Here is a 26,246-nt window from a genome sequence, read left to right on the forward strand (position 1 = left end):
ACTGCCACATTCACGATGCTAATGTGTAATGCTCATCTGATACCTATACTTGCACACGTAAACATTCTATGGTATTTTTATTGAGGCTTGATGTCTGAGCACTACCGCTTTTTTAAGCTGGCCAATATATTATATTGTAGGGCCTCTTGAACAGTTTCTATTTCATATGATAATTGATCATTTTCAGCCCTCTGCCAAATCCACTGCAGGGTGAAGGACTCCCCATGCCATCTCGGTTTGACCATACTTCACAATGCTGGTCAGTGCTGGCTGATCAAAGTGGGGCAGCGAGTTATTTTTGTATTTTGTTCAAAAACTTATAGTGAGTCCGCCTGCACAATTTATATTGCTGATGCCCTTCTCTTATATAAATGTAATCATAATCATACACTTACATTATGTAACATCGTGGCTATTCAGACGTCCACATCACCGTCAAAGGCAACTTTGGAAAAGATTCAAAGTGTTGACCTTGATTCCATTGAAAGCTGCATTACTTGACCTTCTGACCATCTGTTCTGACATCTCTCGGGGGAACAGCTCCCTGCACCCATCCCGACCCTCTCACCCATTTCTTTTTGGCTTAACAAATGAACATCATCAGCCACACTCAGCGAGGCCAAGCAGGATGTCTGCGCCCTGACCTTTCGTCACAGGCGCACCAAACTTAAAACGCATTCTTTTGAAACCAGAAAAAAATACACACAAAAAAAACCCCGCCTGAACCCGTCTGTTCCACTGTGGCCACGTGTTACCAGTGTAATCACCTACAATGATCCAACTACCACGGCAAAAAAAAAACCAGCGCCGTGCATACAAGCTCCAACTCACGCACGCACGCACACAACACACCACCACTTCCATCCCCCTCCCTCCGGCTCTCTGCAGTGCTCCAAGCTAAGACTCCACCTCCTCCTTATCACGCGTGCGTGACTCCCAGCCCCAAAAACCCACGTACGCAGCACCCCCCCCCCAACATCCATCCTCGGAGCTAACCCTGCCCCTCTGCCCTGCCAACCAAACACTGCTTGGGGACGCGTCACCCCACCCCCCATCATAGCCTGCCGAGCTTGGGGAAGGAGGGGTTGCAGAGGAAGGACATCGGCTACGTTCATCACTGAGCTTGTGCGCTGCGATTCAGACGGCCGAAGCAGATTGCAGCAAATCGGCATCAGCAGCAGAGCATGCGCCCGTGCGATTAAGCGTCTCGCCGCGCTTAGACGCCGGTAGGTCTCTTCCACCACTGTTAGTCGCCTTCTTATATATTTAAAAAATATATATATTATAATTAAGTTTTCCATTATATTTTTGCCCGCCCCACCCGTGAGCTATTTGGTTTGCAATCTATCAAACTCCCACTACTCTCAACTACCCGCAACATTGTGATTGTTGTTGTTATTGTTGTTGTTATTTCCTTGCTAGGGGGAGGGCGGCTGGGCGGGCGGTATTGGGGAAGCTTCCCAAGCTAATCGCGATCTGCAAATGCAAGGCTGCCTGCTGTTCGACCTGCCCGTGTCCATCCCGCTGGGGAACGGCATGTACAGCGGGGTCGACACTGAAAGCCCTGTCCGACGCTACGGAGGAGACCCATCGCCTGCACACCTGCCCCCGCTGTCCAGCTACATGGTAAGCAAGGAAGGGCACACCGGGTGAGAATCGTCACACCGGCATCGAAATATTGGAATCCGATGAGCTGTGAAGCTCTTTTATTTGGGGGGGGGGGGGGGGGGTTAGGGGTGGTTTCTGAACAGACATCAAATATGGGAGGGTCAACACACACACACCCAAGACAACGATCCCTCCGGATAGGCTTTTGACAGGACTGTTGGGGCAAGTGCTGTTAGCGAGTAGCGCCTAATGAAGGCCGGCGCCGCGTACGTTGGGGGTGGGTGGCCAGCGCCACGCTCGGCCGCCTTTGTCTCCCCAGTGGCGATGTTTACACATCGCACCGGGTTACTCATTTGAGGACGAGTAGACCATCACACACATCACTGCCACCACTGCCACCAGCAACAGCTTCGCTTCGGCTTCTGCTTTTTATTACCCAGCAAAGTCTCACCGAGTCTCAAGACTCTTTCTTTTTTCAGGAAGGTCCTGCCAAGTATTGGATGTGACGCAATGTATGTTGAACTTCTTTCGCACCGTACGTAGGCAACCATGCTAATCGGAGGTGCGGGCTATTCACAGTCGTGGTGGGCGATGCTGCGATGTGTGTAATCCTAATTGAGTCGTTGGATGTTTCACCAATGCCAGTGACATTGGGGTTTTTTGTTTTTATATGGGAGGGAGCCAGAGTACCCGCAGGGAAGCCATGCAGAGCGGGCGGGAGAAGAGACAAACTCCATGCGAAAGGCGTCCGAGTTGGGCATCAAACCCAGGGGCTTCTTGCTGCGAGGCACGGGTGTTATAACACACAGTGTGTTAGTGTTACGCCACTGTGTTACACTGTGTTATAACACACTGTGTTACACCACTGTGTTATAACACACTGTGTTACACCACTGTGTTATAACACACTATGTGTTACACCACTGTGTTATAACACAGTGTAACACAGTGTGGTGTAACACTAACACACTGTGTGTTATAACACTAACACACTGTGTGTTATAACACTGTGCTATACAGCATTATACCACTGTGTTACACCACTGTGTTATAATACAGCGGTATAACACTGTGTTATACAGCATTATACCACTGTGTTACACCATTGTGTTATAATACAGCGGTATAACACTGTGTTATAACACTATGCCACAATGCAGCAGCATGGGTCACCACATTATGGAATACTGATTATGGACAGATATACATAATCGCCCATGTTTGTATGTAGTATGTGTGCTGTCGCCTGTGTTGACGACACGATCACCATCCATCCATCGTCACCGTTGTGATCTCGCAAGAATGTAAATCTGAGCGTGATAAGTCTGTCCCTGTCAAGAGTCGCGCACGCATACATAATGTGAATGCCGTACACGGTGTGTTTAATTTAGAGGGTTCTGGACAATTGTCGCATTACATTGATTTATTTCTTCTCGGTCGAATTTGTAAATGCTCCTTTGTTAAGCGTCTTTCACCATGCCTTAGTTTGGTTGTGTAAGACTGCGGCATTCTCTGCAACCGAAATGGAATGGCAAGCATTTGCGGGCGAATGTGTGGGGGGAGGTTTTGTTAGGTGTTCTTTTTTTGTTGTCAGTTCGGCGTTGTGCTTCCTCGATGCTTACCAGCATCAAAATATTTCCCAGCTCGAGCTGGGAGGGGAAGAACCAAACCCGTGTAATAGAAGTCCGTACCCTTGGGGTGCCCATATGGCAACCCCCAAAGCGGTATGTTGCTATGCTAATATGGTACAGGTACTGAACACCACAACACTGTGTTGAGCAAGCGCGAATACGCTTGCTATTTATTTGACAGTGTGTATTATTTGCAGCAGGCTGGCACTGCTATCTCACTCATCTCACTTTGGAGAGGAAGCAAATTTCGAATAAATACCGCTATTATCGTGCGCCCATCCCCGGACGCAGTTCCTCCCAGTGGGGGTGGGGGGGGGGTGGTTATTTATTTTTCCAGCATGTCCTAGTTGTAGTAGTAGTAATGTGCAATCGTGTGTGTGTGTGTGTCAGATCCTCAGTTCCGTATCTCAGTTTCCTGCCCATAAGGACGAAGGGGCGAGCGTCGGGACAAACCACACATTCCTTGGGGCCCCCCATTCATCAACGCCCCCCCATCCCCACCGCGTGTCCGTTAAAGCCAAACCCCCCGCAAGTCTTTAAAGCAAAGCGCGTGCGGAATTTACGGAGCTTGATACAAAAAAAAGCAAATCCCTTGAGCAACGTGGTTGCAATATGCTCAGCTTTGGTTGCATTAACAAAGGGCGACACATCGTGCTGCTTCTAGGACTACACATCCCCTCCCTCCCCTTTCCTCTTGCCCTCCATTGTCTCGTCCTTGTCTCGTCCTTAGTCACCGCCGCTGCCGTCAATGCAGTGGCATTGTGTGTGTGCGCGCGTGCGTTTTCATCGGCCCTCAAAAAGCGGGTCAGGGCCGTTTATTCACTGAGCTATTGGGAAGGAATGGACGGCAGGATGTCCTGTTGCAAATCCACGCGTTGCGCGCAATTCTAAAACCACGGACTCATCCGTGTGACTGTATCCAGGACATGTCCCGCTGGTGGGTATTTATATCCTACAGCCATCCCAATGCTGTCTATAAAACAATATTTCATACTTAAGAAGGCGGCGTCAACTCATGCAGGTTTTTTTTGGTAAGGAATGACTGTGAAACGGCACATCATAAGCAAGTAATCATAAAGTACTATTTTAATTATGCATTTCGGTTTTTTTTTTACCGTGTGGTGGTTTAGTTGATGTTGAACGTTCACATTGTTCATGGTGAGGCTTCGTGAGGACGGCGAGTGGCTTCAGGAGTGACAGTCTGGATTCGATCAGGCTCCCAGATTGGCTTCGGTTGTTTCGCTCCAGTTGCTGTTGCTGTGGTCCGTGGGTTGACATTGCCGGCCAGTCGGCACTGTGGGACGACGAAGGCATTGTGTCACTATCGGGGGTTGGTCCCCTGACGTCCCACGGGAAAAAAAAAATATTTACGCAACGATTTCCAAAATTGCATAAAACAAGATAACAATCAGCTGCAAAGCACGCAAACGTTTCATTAGCTGCACAAGATATATTTACTAAAACACCCGATGAAACACTACAAACAGGATTTCCCTGTTTCTTACAAAGCACCGTCCCAATTCCCACACACTATTTAATTACAAATACACATTGTGTATATATGTAATGTGCCAGCAACTAACTCGCAACATATTGGCCGAGGGTAACACGCTCCTTGCAAGGCAAGCGCAAGGCCAGATAAAGTCCCAAGTGTGTAATATAAATTGATGTTGCTTCCCAGACTATACATACAGAACTATTCTATAGCACACTGTCTAGCAAGTAACCAGAAGTGTTGTTCCTATAGAAGGCTCTGCCAGGAAAGTGTCCAGATGTTCTAGCCGTGTCTTAATCTACTGAACACAGACCGCTTGCCCCTAATTCTCGTAAAGCTTGCAAGGCATAAATATAGCAGCAGACTTGGTGGGAGCATCCGTGTGCTATAATAATAGTCCGTGTGTTCACAGTAGAACTCCCCTTATTCATTGCGATTTGGTGGACAAACATCGCGAATCCTAGAATCCCACCGGGCTATCCACAAATTGACTTCTATTTACTAGGGGGGGTTGGGGGGGACGAACAAAGAAAATTCGGATAACCGCGGATAATACGAATATGGGGCATGTTTAATATAATAGTTGTGGGTAATAAAGGTGCTTACTGATTGGCAAGTTCCCTGTGCTAGATGCTTCACTGTACTTGGACCTGTGGTCGTCGATGGGAGAGTAAAAACCCAAAACCCAGCCACAAGCGGCAGCCCAACTGTCTGCCGTTCCAGGCAGAGAGCAGCACTGACACATCCCCCATCCCTTAACAGCAAAGCCCCGTCGGCCCCCTAGTGGCCCAGCCACGTTGCAGGAGCAGACTCAATAATTACAGATTCACCAACGTTGTCACGTCTCCGAGATATATTTTTAGCTTCAAAATCTTTACTAGCTTTACCATAATTGGCTTTTTTTTCGAATGGTTAAAAAAATCAATGCATTCCAAAGTTAAATGTTTCAATTATTTGGGTTGGGGGCATTGGTGGCGAGATGTTAAATACCTCGCCTGGTATGCAGAAGGTTATGGGTTCGATCCCGACCCTGACGCCTGAAAAATTTGGAGTTTGCATGTCTCTCTCCCCGTGGTCACGTGGATTTTTCCCCCGACTCCTCCAGATTTTCCCTCCATATTTAGAATGAACATGCGTTTAGAGTATTTGGCTGCGATACATTTCCGTATGATAAGCCACTTCGTTGGGCTATCATTTGTGGCCATGTCGCTTCTGACAGAGAGCTATATAGCTCATTGGGCATTACCTGGTAATATAAAAAAATAGTTTAAATTAGTTGTACTCATTTTAACCACTCTATTATGCGTAATCATCATCATGAGCCTTGGTTAATTCACTGCTAGATGAAGGCCTCTCCCCCAGCAGTCACCATCTCTCACAATCCAGCAATGTAATAAAAGCTAATTGCATATCGGCTGATCTCAATGCTTCATCGCCTTTCTTATTATGACAATTTATTAGTATTAATTACAGTATCATAAAATGCAGGAATTGTACACGTATGCATGCTTTTTTTTCTCATATATTACCTATATACGTATGTTGAACTTCTTCCGCACCGTACGTAGCCAACCGTGCTAATCTGAGGTGCGGTTAGACCTTCAATAGTGCTGTTCGTTGCCGGCTGCTTGGCGTTTAGGATAATGTTGGGCCTGTGCTCAGCAACTGTGATTTGAAACTAAAATGACAACCATCTGTTGGAGTCAATACATAACGAAAAAAAGGGCTCTACATTTTTGTTGCACACATTCTTTTTGCAACAACAAAACAAATCCAAATGGAAACAGTCCATGCCAAGAGCCCCTCTCTCCTGCCATAAAGAGGCGGATGGGGTATTTCCGCGAGAGTTGGTATCAAGAGACTGCGGACAACGACGCCGCAGCAGCTACTGGCGAGAGGTGTGTCGCTCAGGTCAAAGTCCTGGGGCCAACTGGCCGTGAGAGGATGTGTCTGCTGATGGACCGATAATGGCGTGCTCATGCAAATTACAGCCCCAACGAGCGAGCCCGCCACTCCTCCACTTCACCCCACGTAACGTGCGAGTCGGCTCCCCCGCACAGCCTCGCTTATCGGTCCCTTGGCGCTCGCACACGGCAAGCTACCGGGAAGAATGCGGTTATCCGGCTCCTGAAGTCGCCTTTGAAGATTGTTTTTTTCTTCTTTCTTTTGGTAGCGTCGATGTGATTGTTCGCAAAATAAGCAAGGGCGTATGCTCAAGATTTTTTTAATATTAATTTCATTTCTGGCCCAATGCCATGAGGGTTCCCAGAAAAAAAGAAACTGCAATTAGCATAATTTCTATTGATGCAAGATATACGGGAGATATGGGCTTTGCATATTTATGGTTGCCACCCCTATCTGGGTTTTGACAGAGATGCCAATTCCCGGCCACACTCGCTGAAACCCATACAGGCCGGTGCAGACATTTGTATTGTGTTGAACCTTATTATAGTAGACCTAGGCTGACTGAAAAATATAATCTTGAGGTGTGTTTGTGGAACAAAAAAAAGCGGCAACCCTAGCTTTGCTGCATGGGAAAGACACACACACTCTCTCTCTCATGTGTACGGTTGATATGGGCTTTCTAGCACTGGAAAGATACACACACGCACGCACGTTCGTTCAGCAGCACACACAATTTTACTGAGCCCCGTGCATCTTGCGCCTATTGGCTCATTGTCAGTCGAGCACAAGAGACCAGGTGGCAAATCTTGTCGTGGCCCAGAGTTGACTATGTTTCTTCAGGAGGAGTCATATTTAATATTCTGCCCATTCACAGGCACAAACACCGCACCCACTTTCCTTTATTTCATACCACCCACTCTGTGTTTGTCAAGCGCACTGTGCACATAACAATATGGACAATGGCAACGCTGTGCCTTATGTACTCAGCAAAAGTGGGTCACGGACAATCTGGTTTTTCACCTTAGCAGCTGTTAATGCCCAAAGCCATCTCGCCATATTTGCAATCGGCGATCACCCCTCCCAGACCTTTTATCACTTGTGGACATCTGTGAGCTGAAGCCTACAGATCCGGTTTCACCATCACTGACCCTGAGCCAACAATGGCACCTTAAGATAAAATTAATAATGAATGCAATGAATAAATCATGAATGTTTATTAAAATCTAACAACAGACAGAAGGTTGCCTTTTAAGCTATGCATTATTTATAGGACAATAATGAAGCTCTTTCAAAGTCGAGGTTGCAATGATGTTATTGTAGCATGCCATGTGTAGATAATCTATGTGTTTTTGTGGAGCATTATGGGTAAAAGCACAGACAGAACCTTCTTTCCCCACATATAGATAGAATAATATGTTTCAGTCTACTGGCCTACTGCCTTTCGAGACTAATATCATCCAGCAGCATTTAATTAAGCTAGCAAACTTAAGACCACTTTGGGGCTATGGGTTTTGTTCAACAGTCTAGCTTGTTAAACCAAAGCTCCTTGGTTACCATATTTTATTGGAGAGAGCACTTGATGTAAACTATGCTTCCCTATTAAACGCGAACGTGTTGACGAATGTGTTGAGTTTAAACAAAAAAAAATCAACGCACAAAGCAATATTCTATACAAACCCATTCTGCATTGTTGTAGATCATTATGGGGAAAAAGTACATATATAAGCAGAACTTTATACGTGACGACATAATACAGTTATGTTTATATATGCTTTTACCCATAAGCCTCGCCAACAACCCATAATTAGTTAATCTACACATGGCATGCTGCAATGGCACGATTGCAACCTCGGATGTGCTTTTGCCCGTGTGTTGAACCTGACCATATTGGCTGTTAGAAGCGAATACTTAACATGAGGAACCTCCGTGGCACATTAGGATTACTCTTGCCCTTCCTTTCGGCCAGAATGAGAGCAGTTACGCACTTGGCAACACTTATCTGCAAGGGGCAATGTCATTCACCTTAAATCCGGGACCTGACTGCTACGCGAACACTACATATCCATTGGCACTCATTGATGAACAGCAGGGGGCTAATCCGTGTGTTCCAGTTAATCCAAATCCAGGTCATTGAGACATCTGACGTAAGTCAAATTACCTTGGCCCTCGTCTACTTTCTAAATATGTGTATCCATTGCTCCTGTAACTCAAGTCTGGGCATCGCTGAATTTAAGACAGATCTGCTCAGCATTTGCCACAACTCACGAACATAAACTAAATTGGGCATATGCTCACTCGCGAGGCTCAATCTACCGTAAGTCATTCTCGAGCGAAAACCCAAGCTTGCCTGCCATAAACGAGGCCCCGATGACAGCTGCAGAGTGTAAACACAATAACGCCTCTCCTCTGTCTCTCATCTCCGTGAGCCATGGCCACTCTTGTTTCAAAAGGGGCATCGTGCTGCTTTGATGTGTAAAAAAAGGGCACCCGGCAGCAAGTATTGCGATGGTATTTTCAAAGAAGAGAAAACAATAGCTCTCGTTAGTTTCATTCACGCAGCGATAAATAATTATACCCAAGACTGGGCAACCCCAGCAAAACGCATCAAAAGTGTCGTGCACGGCTGTTTTTAGATGCAGTTTTCAGCCGATGGTAAAAGGAAGACCCTTACGAGACAACAGTGGCCAAACGTGAACTTGATCCGTTGCGTACTTCAGTCAGTTATTCTGAAGCGCATTGAAGTAAAATGTGGTGCAGCCTCATCAAAGTTTCACATTTAATGCTTCTAATTTTGTGATGAACCTTTGGCGAATGTGATGCGTTTATTGACAGGACAGGCGCCGCCTCTCTGTTGCACACTGAGTTGAAGCTTTAAGAAGAAAGACCAGTTAGAGCAGTACACCGCACTACGTCTATGCCTTGCGTAATTTTCAGACTTGCATACCACTGCGGGCAATAAGACACAATTGGCTACTGCTGGTGACCAATGAGCTATTGTGTGACCCGGCTTACCAATTACATGCTATTTCGAAAAGGAAGTTCATCATAAGGGGCGTAAAATGTTCAGGGAGTATGCCACGCGCCTTATATATTGACGAGAGATGCTCTTGGGCTCAAAACACAAGTTCGGAATTGGAGCGTACCCATGTCTAACCAAAGAATGAAGGTAAGTCCCAACTTGCTGTTTTTGTCGACTATCTGCCGTTTAATATTTAAACGTACGATATTATCCATAATAACGTTTGTTGGGTTAGATCGCGTAAACGACACATTTATATTTGCGCGATCTAACTCCCCCAAAAAACTTTGTTATATTATTACTGCGTACATGAATGTTATGCTCTTAATAAATTATGATTCAATAATTATTCCACAGTTTTTAAAATGTGACAGATAATGATAGGTGGGTGATATTATTTCACTGTGCATATCGAATAGTAGGTCTCTAGAGTTTAATTTAAACCGATCTCCCAGCTGTGAAAATGTGACAGGTAATGACCAATGTGTGATATTATTTTACTGATTCTAGATTTAAAGCTTTCGTGACTGCAAGGATCCATACTCTTTGGTTCTATTCGGTAAAGTCGCGTAGGTGACTTTACCGAATAGAACCAAAGAGTATTATTTTACTGCTCATTATATAGTATAGTAAGCCTGTAGAATGAAAATTAAAAACAAAATGTACGTAACATTTGTGTGCAGTTCATAACATATTATATGGCCTTGTAAAATAGCGTACAATTATTCGTCTCTGACTCTTTGGTTATTTCGGTAAAGGCACGTAGGTAGAAAAATAAAATAAAACTAATAATAATATATCACGAAGTTTCGGTCGCAACACAAGCAGTCGTCCTCAGGCGGAAAAAAATAATCCAGCAGTATGGATTCCTGCAGTCACGAAAGCTTCAAATCAGGATTATTCGTCTCTGACTTAACTCATAGTTCATATACTGTAGTTGTGAAACATCAATGTGGATTGTTTTTTTTGCGTATTTAATAGAACTTCAATGTCAATGTCAGACCTTTGAGCTCCGATTAGCACGGTCGGCTACGTACGGTGCGAAAGAAGTCCAACATACAGTACGTTGAGCTGAGACAACGTACAATCAGTTGAAGCCCTGCCTGCATTACTTTATTTAATTTTCCGTCCTGGGCCAACACAGAAATAAGACGGCACAACCTCATGACGCCTACCCACCTCGTATGTTTTCAGATTATGGATGACGCAGGCTTGCTCATAGCCTGCGCGTCTCACCATCAGTCATGTCTGCGGGTCGTTTTCATTGTCAAGTTTCAGACAATACGCAGGCATCTGCTTGTTATTTTATATTTCTTCAGCCACAAACCGGTCTAATGACTCAGGTCATACCCAAGCCGGTTTGCCCTCTCCGAGGTTTTACTCATTATTTAGTTTTGAAAATGGCATTATTTTAAATAGATTTACTGTATAGGTAAAGTCCCTGGATTTTAGGATGTATTTACGATATATGATCATTTACAGCGCTGTCAAGCCCACCGCTGGTTGAGGCCTGCCCACACCATATTGATTATGGGGTTGTTCTGACCATACATCAGTAGGATTGGTGAAGGGGTGGGGGTTGCGGAGAGGGCTTCCCAAGACCCGGTTCAGTTGTCACCCACCACTGATGCTAACCATGGCTGGGAATCAAACTCGGGTGGGCGGATTCATAGCGCGGTGCGTTGACTGCTCCGCCACTGCTCCACCATCCTCCGTTGTAATATGTGACCGGCAGTGAACCTGGGAGAGTACAACTCTCGTACCACTCTTTACGCTTTACCTATGAGGCAAAGTGCATACTGTACGTGACACACAATATTAAACAAAACAAAAAACACGTCGACCGTTTTGGTAAGAAAATACCATGCGCTCAGGTTTCTCTCTTAGGGCTCAGGTGATACTGTGTGTGTGCGTGCGCGCGCATGTTATTGTTTACTCAGCACGCCTTCAGGACGTGGACCTGTTTACTAAACCAGAGGGCCCGGTAGTCCGCGCTGTTGTAATTCGACAACATGGACATGGCTTTGTCGGATGATGCACAGGTAGATTTTTCATGTTCCTAAAGATGGGCAAGTTTCAGCCAGCACTATGTTTTTAGGCAAGATTGTGGTACCACTCAATGTGCGTATGGGAAAGGGAAGTGTCAGTTTCCTTGGAGCAAAAATGTTATTATAATATGTTAATATATGCAGGTTGCTCAGGAATAATCTATTCCTCTCTGCATCCATGCGTATACTATACCTATGTATAGATTGACTGTAATGCAATTTTCAACTCCATTGAACAGCCAGTAAATATTGAGGAATTGTCAGTGGTTCAGTTTAAAAGGCATATTAATACATCGAGGAAGCAGTGACCTTCATAATAGCAAACTTACGTTTTGAGTGGTACCCTAGGCAATATAAAAAGGGGTATAGGCCGATGTTTAATATCGTTATAGTGTCATCCAAAATGAATATAATGCATCTAATGTAAATCCACCGAGGAGATGGAGCGATGAAATCAGCTCACGCACGGGTGGCAAGTTGGCTGTTGCTTCGCTTGATCAAGAGGCGTGGTGGCTTGGAAGCCTTCATCCAGCAGTGGATTGACCATGGCTGATGATGATCAAAGAACGGGCAAAGATGTGACATATAAAGCGGTCGGAATAATTTTGTTACTAAAGTATCCGAGTGGATTTTTTTTGTATCTCCTTGTATTAGTGGCTTCTTTACACAATGTCCTCTTGTACTCAAAGCTAAAATTCCCCCAAATAAAAACGAATGTCTCTAACATCTCATGCTTGACCCAGATGTGTGCCACGGTCGCGAAATGTTCACTACATTGGTTGGTATGGAGGAGGTTGTGGGTTCGACCCCGAACGTAATGCCTGTATATTTGAAGTTTGCGTGTCTCTCTCCCTGTGATCTCGTGGATTTATCTCCGTGTCCTCCAGTTTTACCCTTCACATTTAGAAGCGTGCGTAAAAAAAAATGTAGGTGCAATTATATATCCACGTGATAAGCCACTTCGTTGAGCTATCACTTGTGGCCAAGTCGCTTGTGAAAAACAGTTATATAACTCTTTGGGCTTTACGTGGCAAAAAAAAAAGTTCAGTGCAGGGTGTTCCAGTTGTCTTGTGACCCCCAATTAAATGACCCGTGACATATTTTTCCATTGCATATTCATTTGTGCGTTAAATACACCTTACTTAAAAAAAAATCTAAAGTTTTAGAGAATTAAATGGGGGTCACAAGACATCTGGGGCATCGTGTACTTTAGTTATAAATAAATTAAACCGTCTAAATGGACAGCTACCATTACAGGGCTCGATTTAAATCGTCCTTTCCTCTGCCATCCCTCTCTCGACCTCCCCACAGGTTGGCCGCAACAATAACAACGCGAGGCTCACGGATCACATGTTCTCCGGCATGCCGCGGCCGGTGCACATCCAGCCGCTGTACCAGGACGCGCATGCCAAGCGCGGCCTGCTCGCCTCCGACCTCGGCAGCCTCGCCAATGGCCTCAAGAGCCTCCAGATGGAGCGGCCGGCGCTCGGCAGCTGCCTGCGGGCGGCGGCGGCGGCGGCGGCGGCGGCCACGCAGCACGACGCGGTGCCCGGGTCCCCGCGTCCGGACGACGGCTCCCCGAAGCCCCACTCGACGGCCATGTCGCCCGAGCAGGCGATGCGCAAGTACATGCACAGACTGAGCATGTTCGAGCACCATGAGATCTTCAACTACCACGAGGTGTACTTCGTGGGGCCCAGCGCCAAGAAGCGGCAGGCGACGCTGAGCGGCGTCAACAACAACGGCTTCGACGACGAGCAGGGCTCGTACATCCACGTGCCGCACGACCACGTGGCCTACCGCTACGAGGTGCTGCGCGTCATCGGCAAGGGCAGCTTCGGCCAGGTGGTGAAGGCCTACGACCACCGGACGCACCAGTACGTGGCGCTCAAGATGGTGCGCAACGAGAAGCGCTTCCACCGGCAGGCGGCCGAGGAGATCCGCATCTTGGAGCACCTCAAGAAGCAGGACAAGGAAAACACCATGAACGTCATCCACATGCTCGAGAGTTTCAACTTCCGCAACCACATCTGCATGACCTTCGAGCTGCTCAGCATGAACCTCTACGAGCTCATCAAGAAGAACAAGTTCCAAGGCTTCAGCCTGCAGGTGGTGCGCAAGTTTGCGCACTCCATTCTACTGTGCCTCAACGCGCTGCACAAGAACCGCATCATCCACTGCGACCTTAAGCCCGAGAACATCCTGCTCCGCCAGCAGGGACGCAGCGGCATCAAGGTGCGTCGTGCGGTGCTCAGGCATTACGAAGCTCCCTGAGATGGAGAGTGAGACGTACAAAAGACAAACATCATCCATATAGCCTTAACACGCTGTAGGGGAAAGTTCTGTTAGCGAGTAGCGCCTATGAGGGCCGGTAAGGCACACAAGGGGCGTGGATGGCCAGCACCACGCCCGACCGCCTTTGTGTCCCTAGTAGCGATATTTACTGCACACCGTACGTGTGCGTGTGTCTCACGCACACGTACGATGACACAGGGCCTGATACCCAAAATCTCAGCGGTGCTGTCTAAGCCACCAGTACCAACACCACGTGTTGGAATTCTTTCAAATCAATGCCTATAATTAAATAAGAAAAATAGTTTTTCGTCCATTGACCTCTTGGCTTTTCAGACCAATATTATTCAACAGCATTTGTTCAAGCAAGCAAACTCGACTGGTTTAAACCCTCTGGAGCACATCAGCCAAGTCAGGCTTGTTATAAAAATGCTGCTGGGGTTACCAGATGTTCTTGGCAAAAGCATTAATCTCACACAAATGCATTAGGGTGGTCTATAATGGTGCCATGCAAAGTGGGTTGCCAACTTTCAGGCTTAAGTCACCATACACGTGAGTTTGGTCTGAGTACTCAAGCAAAACTAGTAGGAACGTGGACAAGTATCCAAAACAGAACTCTCCTTAAAAGGAGTCCTGAGGCTTGGGAAAGACATTGACGTGGAAGTGATTATTATTCTTTGGGTCTTTCGGTAAAGTCACGTAGATAGGTTCAAAGAAATAACAAAAAACAACGATGTTTCAATCGCAAAACAAGCGGTCGTCATCATTTTCCTGATGACGACCGCTTGTGTTGCGATCGAAACGTCGTACGTGACTTTACCGAAAGACCCAAAGAATATGAGTCACGAAAGCTTTAAGTCAAGAAATGATTATTCTTATTAAATTCTAGATCAAAAAGCATTTTTTTAATGAGATGTGAAAAATTAATTCAATTCAATACAATTTGGATTATATAGAATTAAGTACATTTCACCGGATCTTGTATTTAATTGTATTTATATTCGTATGCATCATAGAGGAAACTTTATCGACACCACAACCGATGACTGGACCAAAACAGAAGAAAATATAATGGGATGATGTAATATTCAAATTACCTTTGGCCATCTGAATAAAATTTTCCTTGCCTCTTATTCCGTCTTATTGACATCCCAGATGGAATGACTAATAGTGAGGTACGTCAGCGTTGCCTGCGGGGTTGAATGCCAATGAACGCGGCACGGCCGAAAATTAGTCGGGTGTCATGCGAGCCCAGGTTACATTACAGAATTTTTGCAAATTTTCCTTAACCCACTTGCGTCATCTATATGAGCCACGGATTAAATAAGTGTCTTGGGACCCAGGAGTCATTCATTTTTTTTCCACATTGGGAGATTGCAACGATGCTCAAGATTCATTAGTGCATTTACACCTCTACTGCCGAAATAATACTGTACCGTCAGTCGAGACTGTACACTTCAATAGGTTATCTTATACTTCATACAAGTCCCACGTTACTGGGGTCTTTTCTGGTTATCTCGGATAAACGTGGTGTGTCTCCAAATGGCATTTTCAAGGTCATTTGTCCATAATACAACACAACTTTCAACTCACTTTATTCTGTAACCGTACAAACAAGAACACCACTGACCACAAATTAAGGCTTTTGAAAGCACGGATGTTGAGAATATTGCCAAGAGGCTTTAGCAACAGAAACTGGAAAATCATGTTGCTCATTGGGTTATTGAATCACCTGTAGTATGTGTCACATACATTGAGGAATACATCTCTGTTTAATCAGATCAAGGGCTGGAGTGTTACAGGCACTAGTTATCACACTCAGCTATGAACCTCGTGACCTGAGGTCAATTCCCAGCCAAAGCCACTTCACCCACCCAAACCGACACAGCGGTGAAATATGGTGAAAATGACCCCTGTGACCGACATGGCACAGTAATGGATTGGCAAAGGGCTGTAATGAAATGAATTATTCATCAAAATATTCTAACAAAACATGTAATGGTGTTTTTGTAATACAAGACATTAAGTGCTTAATGCTGCCGTACATCTTAAAAATCTTATATCAGTATTAGCAAGCACTGAACTATCTAACCGAAATTTACATGGACATGAGATGCATATTCTTTATATTGTTAGGTGCATTAGGTGTGAATTTAGCATTTCAATTGTGCAGCTGGACAAACCGACGAATACCCAATCTTTTAGAGTTCTTGACATCCTCACATTGCCGTATTAACCGTGCACATCCAGCTGTGATTAATGCAGGTGTGTTGAAAGAGTGTTTTTTTTTTGCGGTGGTTAGAAATGCAGATGATCCACGTCAGCTCCTCGTGATTCATCAGCTGTTCACCGTGTTTCCCATTTTTTATGACGCTGCCAATCTCTTCTGTGCCAAATTGTCTCGGGGGGTGGGGGTGTGTTTCAAATCCTCCTTCGGCTAACATTGAGTCACCTGCAAGCCTGTGCAGGTGACTTAATCCCACTCCGCCGTATTCTTTTATTTTATATTTTTTTTGCTGCTCTCAAGTTTCAAGTTTCATTTATTCCGTATAGCCCTGTGAGCCATGCGGCTCTTGAGTCGGGTGCAACCGCAACAAACTAAATATGAACAGAGAAACATCTTAAAGCGACGACGCACAACAGAAACATCCTGGGATAAACCAGTAGCAAAATGTGATAATTGCTTTTTTTTACCCTTTTATCTGTGCGCCTTTTGGCGTCAGCTGGTCCAACACCATGTGAGACTAGGCTCCAAGGAAAGCTGTCTCGGGTGTGGACCAATCAATTTCAAGGACAGTGCATAACATTATCAGAGTTATGTTTTTTGTTTGCATTCCGGCCACAGGTATTGTGCTGGATCATGTGGGAGCTTCTAGAACTTTAACAACACCGACAAAACAATGAGCAAGCCAAAAGCAAGGGCTCAGAACTGCATGAGGCCTTTCGTGAAGTTTATCACGCAGTTTCTTTTTCAGAAGTGGTGCAGAATTCTTTGTTTGTACTCAGGACCATATCCTGCCCGCCAAATGTGGGAAACCCCCTGCAAGCAACACCCACCTTGGCACAGCTGATTATCGTGATAACATCATCAAGCCTCACCCATTGCCTCCCATGCAGTGGCACACACGGGAACAGAGGCGAATATTTTTCTCTCCACGACTCCCCTCTAGCCATCTGACCGACAAATCAGCGGACGGATAATCGATCACTTAAACGTTTAGACATCCCAGCTTTTCTCGTTATTAACCACCGCAGCCCATGCATGCACATATGTACGTTGAACTTATTTTTCACCGTACGTAGCCAACCGTGCTAATCGGACTTTCGTGTGCGTGCGTGCGACGGAAACCCCCCCCACCCTGCCCCGCAGGTGATCGACTTCGGCTCCAGCTGCTACGAGCACCAGCGGGTGTACACCTACATCCAGTCGCGCTTCTACCGTGCACCCGAGGTGGTGCTGGGCGGCCGCTACGGCCTGCCCATCGACATGTGGAGCCTGGGCTGCATCCTGGCCGAGCTGCTCACGGGCAGCCCGCTGCTGCCCGGCGAGGATGAGGGCGACCAGCTGGCCTGCGCCATGGAGCTGACGGGTTCCCCGCCGGCGCGTCTCCTCGAGCAGAGCAAGCGCGCGCGCCAGTTCTTCAGCTCGCTGGGCCACCCGCGCTACTGCACCGTCACCACGCTGCCCGGCGGCTCCGTCGTGCTCAACGGGGGACGCACGCGGCGCGGGAAGTTGCGCGGCCCCCCCTCCAGCCGCGACTGGACCACGGCCCTCAAGGGTGAGTGAGGTCGCGCGCATCTACGTAGCGGCGAAGCGTGCGAGCGCGGTGACATGATATTAACCCTGTCCTGTTCCGAGACGCCCGCGAGCTGCAGGGCTAGCGACACGACCACGCTGTACGATAGCTGGCGCCAAACTGTGCCGCACGCCCTCCCGCATGGCCTTAGTGGGAGCCTCGGTACCAATAAAGTTATTTTATTTTAATCGTCTTCTACCCAATATTCGCCGAACATGCAGCATACAAGTAGAATTGCATCTGTGCGTTTTCTTCACATACAGTTCGAGAATAATATTGCGTTCTATTTGCACGCAGGCATGCGACACGATATTCTCCTTCTTCTCCATCTCAATTGCCGTTAGCTGGGGTCGGGCTCTTTGTCAGCTTCGTCCATCCTATTCCAGTCTCTTGCAGTGCCCCTTCCTTGGTCCAATCTCACCCCAATTTTCTTCAGGTTCTGCCTCACAGTCCAGCCACGTTAATTTTGGTTGCCCTCAATTCCCCTTGCCCTCTTCATTTTTTTCAAAATACTTCGTGAAAAATCTGATCTGAACCCTTTCTCACCCAATGCCCGTATCAACTTAGTTTGGCTTCTTATATGTCAGTTAGCACTCAGATGCTTCTTCTCTTAACCTACCCCTTATCGTCGTGTCTTTTATCATCATGTCACTTGTGATATGCGAGGCGGTGTTTTATTCTCTTGAGGAATTACATTTGTGTTGTGAGCAGATTTCGATCAATGCTTCATGTCGTTTTGGCCAAGATTCCACAGCAAACATTACAGTTCAGGACGCACTCACATCTTTAAAATTATATTTTATGTACAGCGCGTTAAAGATTTGTAGTGTTTCAGTATATGGGCAGTCCCACAATAATGTGTGGGCAGCATATACATGCATATTAAAGATTTCCTGTCTGGCCGTGTAGTCTGGTGGGATAGATGTTGCTAGTCAGCGTGTATTATGACAGGTGTGACGGATGATATGGTGGTGGGCCACTGCCATGCACACCCAGATGCCTGTCTTCCTAATGCTGACGTTGACAAACTTGATACACACTGTCTCTGGTGTAGGCCAATCGGTTTCAAAACCAATCCATATATTATAATCAGAGCACACTTGTTCGTGTGGTTAATGCATACCTCATACCTCGCAATAGGTAACTATTGGGCGTTTGAACATCTTAACGCCTATTTTATTGCCAGAAAGGTGAAAGCTTATTCTTATTATTATAATAATAGGTTTTTACCCTTTTATCTGGCACCAAAACTGACACCTTTATGCAAGAGATCATGTTTGCAATAACCACAACACAAGCAGTCAAAGTGCAAACAAAAAGAGACAACTCTGATAATGATATGCACTGTCCTTGAATTTGATTGGTCCACACCCCAGACGGCTTTTCTTAGAGCCTAGTCTCCACTGGTGTTGGACCAGATGACGCCATGATCCCTTGTATAAAGGTGTCAGTTTTGGTGCCAGATAAAAGGGTAAAAACCTATTATTATATCTTGCTACTGGCAAAGGAGGTCTCATAGTGTCTTATTCTTATTTTTTTAAATAATTATGATACTGGCAAAAAGGTCCCATAGATATTGATGCGTACACACACACACGTGATTAAACGTCGAGTAACGTCGAAGTAACGCACACATACGAAGACTGCATCCCCCCAAAAAACGAAACATGCCCTCTGCTTTAGCGGATGTTTGATCTTGCGATTTATTGCCAGGTTTTTGATTTGGAGAATTTTTATTCATAACAGTGACTAAAAGTTACATGAAATGAATAAAAAACTTGGCCTGTGAGGTGGCCAGGACATTTAAATACTTTTTGAATGTTGTCCCCTTGAATGCATGGTTTTCTAGGTATTCTAGTTTTCTCCCATAGTCCAACTAACTCGTGAATTGAATAAAAAAATAAAGAGTTTTTAAGACCCAATGAGGCTTTCATTAATAAACAAGGGGCATAGTGTGGAGTAGTGGCACAATGGTTAGCACATTGCGCTGTCAATCCAGAGACCTGCGTTTTGATCTTTCACCACTGTTCACATCAGTGGCGAGGTGATATCAGAAGCATTTACATGTCCAATCCTTCACCAACACGCACTGACCAGCGTGGTGAAGTAAAACAACCGAATTAACAAGGCATGAAGAAGCCTTAGCCCAGTAGTGTATTATAACAGATGGTTGTAAATTAGTAGCATCACTATCTCTACAATAAACAATTAAATATTTCCTATTTCTCTCTGTACATGACGTCACCCCGTGTCCTATTTTTTGTGTGTGTCGAGCACAGAACATTCCTGACAGTGAAGTCTCCATGTAGGAATTGCCAACGTCCCTGTCTCTGTGGATTTAAGTCATCTGCTTCCCCCCCTGGCAAAGTTATTTTACAGTAAAAAAAACAGGATCAAAGCGAGTTCACTTCACATTATGAATTAACACGCATGAAGCCACCGCTAACACGATTGTGCGGTGTGGTGAAAGCTGCAGAGTATCTTTAAAATGCATCACAAATGTGATTAACGCAGGGACCAATTCTCGTGAATGAACGGATTCTCTCCACGGCTCTGTGTGCAGAAATTACCTTTTGTAAATTCGTCAAGGAAAACGTGCCGATTTTGACATGACTGACTTCAAGTTATACATCATAATGTGTTATCAAGCTGGTAATTGAAGCTATGCAGACCAGAATATTTGTGTGTAAGTGATTTGTTCAGCACTGCAATCCAGCTGCGCTCAATTTTAGGCTCTCATGAAACAAACTCACTCATGTCAGGCTGACAAGACCGACGTTAATCCCGCAGTCTTTATCTCAAGATAGCTGTGATCCTGCAGTTGTTGGGATATCTTGCAGTCAGGTGTTTCCCTTTGATGCGAGCCCAAGCAATAGATACATCGCCCCGAGATGGATATCACAAATTCGAACCATGCATTGCCCCTGGCTCCATACCGAACAGTGTGTTCTCTGATAACTACAAATAACTAAAAAGGCCTCCCTTAAATCATTTAGAGGAATGACGCACACATGGCTCTCTGATTTTACGAAGTGCGTATACGTAGATTGATTTCAGCTGGCAGCTTTGCAGCATGGGTTTAAATAAACGTAAGCGCTGTTTGTCGCTACACCTGAGGGCAATTGAAATTCACGAAACATACACGGATGTTTTGAATTGCTCATTAAATACTAGCCTTGGACACGCATCTGCCATTTGAAATGATTGGTATTCAGAAGAGGTAGACTTTTCGGAACAGAATGTGCTCCGCTCACAGAATTCAGCAGACGCTTCTAAAATGTGCAGGCGCTTCCATTGCGTCAAGGAGGGACGTGTACAGTTTTGAAATGCTGGGGACCAATAATTGTTTAATTAGCCTCATCTTGGAGCCCATTGAGAGTCGTGAGGCATGGCTGTGTGACAGAGGGAAATGGAAATAACAGCCAGATGCGTCTCAGCTATTATTATCGCACGTCACTATTATTAGCGCAATTACAGTGTTACCCAATTATACAGAAAATCGTAATTGTATCACCAATGACATTTTCTGAGGTTTCCACGTTTTTATATATTCATGGCTGTTTCAACTGCAGGACATATGCCACTGTCCAACATATGAGTAAGGTCCTTTGAGAATGGTTATTAAAGTACACGTTCACCGCATGTATTTCAATTCACACAAACCCTGCAATCGTTACACTTAATATGTGTTATTTTTTAAAATATCCCTTTGTCATTTTATTGCTGGATGAAGGCCTCCCCATACATATCTACATGACTATGTACACAGTACTACAATAACTTCGTGTACATTGTATTTTTTCGGTGTAAAGCTTGAAATGCATACAAATTATTTTACACGTAATTTGCTGAACAGTAGTGAAATACGTTTTGCTTAAACCAAAGTTGAGTTTTCCAAGCAAGTGAATATATTCATGATATCCAGCGCAGATTGTTTTTGTAAAAAGATAAAACATGTCAAGTAGAGTGGCAATGATCGTAAACAAATCTCACCCGTAAAAATGTACACGCATATACACTAATGCTTGTAAATTGTACGCGTTTATATGCACTGTTTGTTGAATGTCTGCCAGGAACGTGTTTTATTAAAAAAAATCAATTAAGTTGTACAATCTGCCACTCGTTTACAAATGTATCTCATTACAAATCCATGAAAATGTTACGGCATGACGATTGGTGCACTATTAAACGGGGGGCTCTGGCGCGTGTGCTGTCAGCAGGGCCACACGCACGTAAACACTGCTATGTGAGAAGCACGACCAATCAATGAGACCAGCGCGCCTCTCTGCCCTTCCCTGCGCCCTTGCTCATCGCTCGTGTTCATTCAGTCAGCAGTTTTTATTTTAGCCAGAGCGTTCCGTCTAGTCGACGACTGCCTGCGCAATATTTAATCGAGTGTTACTGTTAGTCCTGCCGACCAAAGCAGTCATATATATGTCCTCTCTCCCTAATCTAATCTGACTAATCCTCTCGCCTTCCGCCCAATATTATCATGGCAGCTAATCAGTGAAACTCAGTAAAGTTTTATATACACACACATACAGCCAATTACGTGTTTTGGTCTTCCTCATCGGTGCATTGCAGTCCCGAATAACAATGCTAAATTATTATAGTCCTCGTCTTCATTCAGACTTGTTAATTTTCTCTCATAAATAGTCAGTCACACTTCGATGTTCGATTGAGTTAGCCGTAACCTGCCGTCACGCTTGAAGATATCCGTCCACCCATCGTCATCGTTGAGCAAAATAAAATAACGCTGCGTTGACGTACATCACTATCGACGATTTCGTCAACAAACCTAACACCGCTTTGTTTCCCATTGCCCCTGCAGGCTGCGATGACCACCTCTTCATAGACTTCCTCAAGAAGTGCCTGGACTGGGACCCAGCCACGCGCCTGACGCCCAGCCAGGCCCTCAAGCACCCCTGGCTGCGCCGGCGACCCCTGAACCCCACGGCGGCTGCCACGCCAATGCCGGCGCCGGCCCTCACAGAGAAGACGGTCACCGTCAAGTACCTGCCCGTGGCCTCCTACGTGCAGACTGAGATCGTGACCAAGCTCTTCCCCGAGACGCTCTCCCCAAACCGGCCCCGCATCAAGATCATCCACTCGGAGGACGTGGAGGGCCTCATGTACCCTCAGAGGACCTGCCTACCAAAGCTCATCAGCTGAGGTGGCTGGCGCGCACACCCCGAGGAGATGCTGAGATAAAAAACAAAATGGCCCAACCAAAATGCGCTAGTGGCATTCGTTCTTGGAGAATCGATTATTGTTGTCCTCTCATTGTCCACGTAATAACCACTTGCCCGTGTACATCTTGTTTCACTGAGGACTTAAAGCGCTGCCTATCTGTGTTTATGTAGCATCTGCCAAGTTGTCGACCACAGGATTACAGTAAGAGTCTTCTCAGCTGCATAGTGAGTGGCCCTTACAGAGGTTTTTAAGTTCTACCTCAACTGCTTTTTTTCAGGTGTTAAAAACCTGCACTTTGCATAATCACTCAAGACCACAAGTTGCACGCAAGACTGTAATATTCACATGACTGTGCTTCTGTTTTTTCAACATCACCCAGTGCTGAAGAAGTACAGCTGCTTTTTTTTGGTTTTTTAAACAGAAAAAAAACATTTAGGTGTAGAAATTCACTGAAATGCTGCTTCTGTTTTGGCAATGCTACAAAGCAAAAACACAGAGGCGTAGAGAACACTGCACAACGTGCACCTGCTAAGCAAACGACATCTCCGAGGAGAAACGTCGGCCAACTTCGTTCGCTGCGTCATCACGCGGCAGGATTCGCGTCATTGAGATTGCACAATTATACAGTGTAACAGTGAGCTGCTTTCCATTCTACGGCAAGAAAAAGAGACGTGAGGGAACCGTTGACACCATCGCTGGAACGGCATGGGAAGGGATTTGTTGGAATTGGGTGTTTTTTTTCCTTCTCTCCCCCGAGGTGTGAGAGAATGGAGACAAATTATTGGCTATTGGGGATACTGCATATATCGTATCATGAAGAAATAACTTATTATTTTTAAGGCGTCAAATCAACAACAACAACAAAAAGACGAGAAGTAATCTGTTCATAAACAAGGTGACTTGCTAACAAGTGGTTTTTGGCAACATATCAAATAACCATAATTAACAGCTTTAGTTTGTGTCATCTTTTTTTTTGACTTTTAAAATACAAGTTGTAAAAGAGACAGAAAAAAACACTTGAACCATCTTATTTTAAAAGGTGCAATTTACTTAAGTAACGTGAGACGCAAAACATGGGGGGTTTTTTTCCCCCTAAACGTTTCATCATTTGTTACTGTGCCTTGTTTTTATTTGTTACATATGTGTGTACGTTTCTAGGGCGTTTAGACTATTTAGTTTTAACGATTGCACTGGATTTTTTTAATTCCATTTTTTATTTTCAAAATGTATAAAAAAATTAATTTCATGTTTTATTTTTTTTGTTGTAAAAATAGTATTTCAAGAGGTTAGTCCTTGGTTATAGTTTCTACAAAATACAGACTGCAATATTTGGAATAAAACATATATTGACTCCTCTGAAAATCAATACAATTTACATTTCTCACACAAATTACTTTTAAATAATGTATTAATGATATGAAATATACTTGATAACAAAACCTTGATTCTTTTAAAATGTGATGGTTATTAAGGCAGTCAGGGTTTAAATTTGTTACTCATCTGTGAAAAATAGCTTTATAGCTCATTGTATTCCTCCAGTATGAATAAAGATGCAGATTTTGACAGTACTCAAATAGTAAAAAAAAAATACGAACAGCAAAAGATTAATGAAAGAAAAATCCCAGAGGGAAACTGACTCTAAGTGTCCACTAATTTACCATGAATTTACCATTAATATAAGTGAAAACAAGTTACATTAATTATTATGTGCCCATAACGTAAAATCCATCTCGGAACATGGTAAAAGATGAAATATGACTGGACGATGCAAATGTTAATTATGTCCAAATGAACTAAAATGATGTTTTCACAGTAGCTTTGACAACGTTAATTAGAGGTAGACCTGTAGAAGGTGAACAGATTACAAGCTGTACGTTTTTGTATTTAGACTCCAAGAAATGGGTGCTTGCCCACTGTTCCCAAGAAATGGTCTTAATGCTTAAATTAACCAATTTTAAAGGTGCTCATTGACTGGTACTTACAATGGGACAGGCGGCTTAGAAACGCAACACAGTAAGTAATTTTAAAAACACATTGCTTGCTAAGTTTTGGTTCGTTATTTTTGTTTTATATTCCAATATGGTGCACTTGATTTGCCGAATTGTAGTCGCTTCGCATGTAATAGAAATAAGTCTGTGGCACAGAATACACCACACGAACATATCTACTGAAGGTTGTTGTGTCGTGGGGCCAGACATCGCACTCACATGGATTAACGTAAAATAATAGAAATCAATAAACTGAACGCTTTATGCTATGACACTATAAACACCGGTAAGGATATCGTGCCAGTCTGGGTGCACCTCCACACATCGGTGAGGGTGCTTTTTGTTTTTTCTGCATTGGATTGTGTTCGCACCCACGTGCCCGTGCATGTTTGTACCGAGAGGGCCTTTTGAAAAAAAAAAGGGTGAAATAGGCAAAAATAAACTCAACGAAATCGCCAAGGTCACACTGGCTCGAGCCAGTTTGAAACCTTCGACCACAACGCATTATCTAAACAATGCAGTTACTTTTGTTTTGAAGAAGAAAAAACATGTCTTTTTACTGTGTGTGTGTACATACACCTACGTCGATTGTGTACAGTGAAATTATATGTTTCACGATTGCATCTTTCTGTGAATATGCCGATTGATTTACAAACGCAAGCCTCGAATGGTGCTTGGTTGCACTGTGTAACGTAGCTGTTCATTCGTGTCTGGCGTACTCCACCAGACTAATTTTTTTAGCCTGATTTTGAAGGCTTATTGTACAGGTCCACAGTAGTTTGTTCAAGAAATGGTGTGTTTTAAATGTTTTTAACAAATAAATAGATTGCACCAGCAGCTCGTGTCTTTCGTGAGTTTTAGCGCATCGCAAACGTCAGCAGCTCAAACATTCTCAAGCGTCCTCATATTCCGGTCTTGGCATTTGGAGCACGACAGTGGAGCATTTCACTCTATTCGACCATTCAAATAACGCTGACATTAACTAAAGCCCTTTTGTCAATCCACTTCAGGATGGAAACCCTCCCCACACCATCGCCATTTGTGGGGTTATTTGACCATATTCTTGGATCTTTCGGTAAAGTAATACAAATAAAACGTAATAAAATAAAATTCTCACGACGTTTCAGCCGTCCTCAGAATTTTATTTTATTATGTTTAATTTTCGGCCACAACTCTGTTTGTCACCTGAGGACGGCTGCTTGCGTTGTGGCCGAAAATATAACGTAATAATAAAATAAAATTCTCGTCGTGAGAATTTTATTTCATTATG

The 26,246-nt window shown here is 44.6% G+C and overlaps 1 protein-coding gene across 1 annotated transcript; it reads left to right on the forward strand.

Annotated features, from left to right (window-relative positions):
* The first annotated feature begins 988 nt into the window (after nucleotides 1–988).
* LOC116942360 (dual specificity tyrosine-phosphorylation-regulated kinase 2-like) lies at nucleotides 989–25,813 on the forward strand. The gene is made up of 5 exons (XM_032954159.2): nucleotides 989–1,226; nucleotides 1,423–1,626; nucleotides 13,018–13,941; nucleotides 17,369–17,777; nucleotides 22,627–25,813. Exons 2-5 carry the CDS (start codon nucleotides 1,483–1,485, stop codon nucleotides 22,965–22,967), a joined length of 1,818 nt encoding a protein of 605 aa, XP_032810050.2. The 5' UTR covers nucleotides 989–1,226; nucleotides 1,423–1,482; the 3' UTR covers nucleotides 22,968–25,813.
* Nucleotides 25,814–26,246: the final 433 nt, after the last annotated feature.

Source organism: Petromyzon marinus, chromosome 14, assembly GCF_048934315.1.
Source record: "Petromyzon marinus isolate PM22_M1 ecotype Great Lakes invasive population chromosome 14, UKy_Petmar_22M1.pri1.0, whole genome shotgun sequence".
NCBI classification, from domain to species: domain Eukaryota; kingdom Metazoa; phylum Chordata; class Hyperoartia; order Petromyzontiformes; family Petromyzontidae; genus Petromyzon; species Petromyzon marinus.

What these genes read in the sequence shown, in the direction of transcription:
- LOC116942360 (XM_032954159.2), top strand. Translation starts at nt 1,483, where the DNA reads ATGCAAGGCTGCCTGCTGTTCGACCTGCCCGTGTCCATCCCGCTGGGG. An exon ending in CCCCGCTGTCCAGCTACATG is followed by an intron (nt 1,627 to 13,017) that starts GTAAGCAAGGAA and finishes ACCTCCCCACAG; the next exon opens with GTTGGCCGCAACAATAACAA. An exon ending in AGGGACGCAGCGGCATCAAG is followed by an intron (nt 13,942 to 17,368) that starts GTGCGTCGTGCG and finishes CCTGCCCCGCAG; the next exon opens with GTGATCGACTTCGGCTCCAG.